Source organism: Montipora foliosa, chromosome 12, assembly GCF_036669935.1.
Source record: "Montipora foliosa isolate CH-2021 chromosome 12, ASM3666993v2, whole genome shotgun sequence".
NCBI classification, from domain to species: Eukaryota; Metazoa; Cnidaria; class Anthozoa; order Scleractinia; family Acroporidae; genus Montipora; species Montipora foliosa.
This window is the reverse complement of record NC_090880.1, coordinates 5,698,204-5,700,703: the sequence shown is the minus strand read 5'-3', so window position 1 is coordinate 5,700,703 and position 2,500 is coordinate 5,698,204. Positions and strand designations below refer to the sequence as shown.

General features: G+C 39.8%; 1 protein-coding gene across 3 annotated transcripts in view; it reads left to right on the top strand.

Moving 5' to 3' along the window:
* Positions 1-321: 321 nt before the first annotated feature.
* LOC137979658 (ryncolin-1-like) overlaps positions 322-2,500 on the top strand; it is a 6,610-nt gene continuing 4,431 nt past the window's right edge. For 2 of the 3 annotated variants that reach the window (XM_068826973.1, XM_068826972.1), the window contains exons 1-2: positions 322-798; positions 2,375-2,500. The exon at positions 2,375-2,500 is cut by the window's right edge and continues 259 nt beyond it. Coding sequence is in view for 1 of the 3 variants with exons in the window: in XM_068826974.1 (XP_068683075.1) it covers positions 708-798 (91 nt within the window). In the remaining 2 variants the exon portion in view is untranslated. The remainder of the gene's footprint in view (positions 799-2,374) is intronic. The other variant, XM_068826974.1, reaches the window with a different exon arrangement.

Sequence of the window (2,500 nt, the reverse complement as noted above, 5' to 3'; positions counted from 1 at the left end):
CCGTACTTTTCCTTTAATACAACACAGCGACGATTAGTTTCTTTCTGTGTTTTTAATCCGACATCAACACTAACTTTGCGCGGGACTGGTACACAAGCTTTCCTAAGGGGGGTACATTCGCTACAATATGGTCTCGAGTACACGAGACAACCCTCCCCCCGAGTTACCCACTCATTAGTTTATTATATCAACCGTTTACATGAGGTGGGCGAGACAACTCGGGGAGGCGAGTTGTCTCGCCTCGGCAGGTAGGGTAACCCTGGCAGGTGAGACAACTTTGTTCGCATGTAAACCGTTTGGCTCGACCACCCGAGACGAGACAGCAAAATAAAAATCAAAGAAGCAACAATTTGGGAGCTTATACATGTTTTTAGCGTTTACTTTCGGAAGAAAAGTTTTTTCCCGCCATAATTCTCAACACTGTCAACGGAAAATTCTCGATTCATAAACAGCCTTTATTTAAACTACATATTAATGCTGCGTTAAGATTGTCAGTCCATTTGCTGAATGTGAAAACGCAACCATACTTAACAAAAAAGAAAGGCGAATGATGATACGCATTTTTTGAAGATGCGTCTTAAAATACATGCATAATTAAGTAAGGTCAACTTTGTCTCGCTCACGCAATTCTCATATAGACGCTCGGTAAAGTTGTCTCGGGAAGGAGGGCTGTCTCGGGTAAGCGAGACCATATAAACAAGCCCTTAATGTCCGATTTTCCTAACCGTGCTGCGACGCCTATGTCAACGAAACAAATCCTACAAATGGATGGCTTGTCACATATTGTCTCTTGCGAACGTAGGTTGGAAATGGTTGAGAAATCTTTTCAATGTGTTTTCGATTCATTGTCTTTTGGAAATTCCGGCTTTAGTCTGTATTTGTTTTTGGCGTGTTTGTGGTGCGGAGTCAACAAAGAAACGTTTGTATTGTGTTTCAATGAAACTGCTGCTGGTCACAAAAGCTCGAAAATTATCTTGTTCCAACGCCTCTCTCTCTCGTCCCTCTCTTATAAGAAGTTGCTTGGTATCTACAGAAAACAGGCAAAATCAAACATGTTTCTTCCATCTTTGGCGTTATGCAGATTTGTGCTTGACGTAAGCCGTTTGCTGTTTGTGTTTTAGTATCGTTTGACTGATCTTTGTTCTCGACCACTTAGGCAGTTCATTACAAGTCCAATTTATCAATCCATGCACATGGCCTAGGGCTCGGTGCAATACAAACGGTACCACTTCTAAGCTTACTTTACACACATGCCTCACAAAAAGAGGATCGACAACGAAGATAAACATCTAACCTGAACATTTCTTCACACTTCACTCTGGCTAAAAATATTAGTTACTTTGTCAAGTGTTCGACTATTTCCCGAGGCCAGCAAAGCTCTCCAGAAACAGCAAATGAAGGCAAGCTTCAATGGCAAACTTGTAAGGCTCCTCCTTGCCAACGAAAAATCATTTAATTGCGCCGCGACCTCGTTTCCTTGTTTTATAAATTGATCTATAGCTCTAACTGTGGCTGTATAAAATAGACTGATATCAATACGTTTTTTGAATTTTGCTCAACAGCAAATCTGAGCTCGAGGTTTTCCATGAGCGAGAGGCTTTTTCTAATGATCTCTGATAAACAAATTTATTCCGAAGCACAAAACCCATCAATCAAAGATGAGAATAGCACAGAGACATATTGACTATTCCATCATCCCGTACGAGGGTTTCTCTTCGTGGCACCAACGGCCGGTTGTCTTAAAAGTTGTCAGAATCACCTAAAATGTTTTCCACAATGCTTTAAAAGCTCGTTTAGAGAGTTTGTAGCAGCCCTTCAAAATATTTATCTGGTCGGATGTTCTACGGGGATTTCAGGTTGCTGTAGAACGTCCTTCATGGCTTTTTTGCCCTGTCCTGAAGTTAAAGCAATCGTGACGGGTCTGATAAAAAAAAACTTTACATTTATAAGTAGTCGTCCTTTTTTCCCGCAAATTTTAGGGAACGTTTGCCCTTAATATGATTCTCAAAAAAACGACGGCTAAAATGATAGAAGTTATAAATCTTCAAATTTTCTTCCAGCGTCACAGTTCACTCTTACTCAGCTTAGTAAAATTTAAACGTTCTTCTTCTACTTTTCTGAAATATCTAGGAAATCTGTTCAGAAGAAATGTCCAAAATCTTAGTACGCCTCGAAAGTTTAAGTTCGAATATTCGAAAATGTTAACCCACCATCCTTCCGAACACACAATTACCGATAATAATTACTCGTTGGGTGGCTATGTTCTTTTGCTAGATAAATCTCATAAATTTTGATGAACTCTCATATTGTCAACAGAAAGTTGTTTACTGCCTCGTCTGTGAGTCACTACAATGTGTTGTTATTTGATTGGTAGGAATCGATGATTCAGCATTCCCAAAATAGAGCTCAGGAGACAAGAAAAATATAGTTTGGAAAGACTAAATGAACAGAAGCTCAAGTCTTAGAAATCATTTTATACCCGCAGTTTTTGCTTCCACTT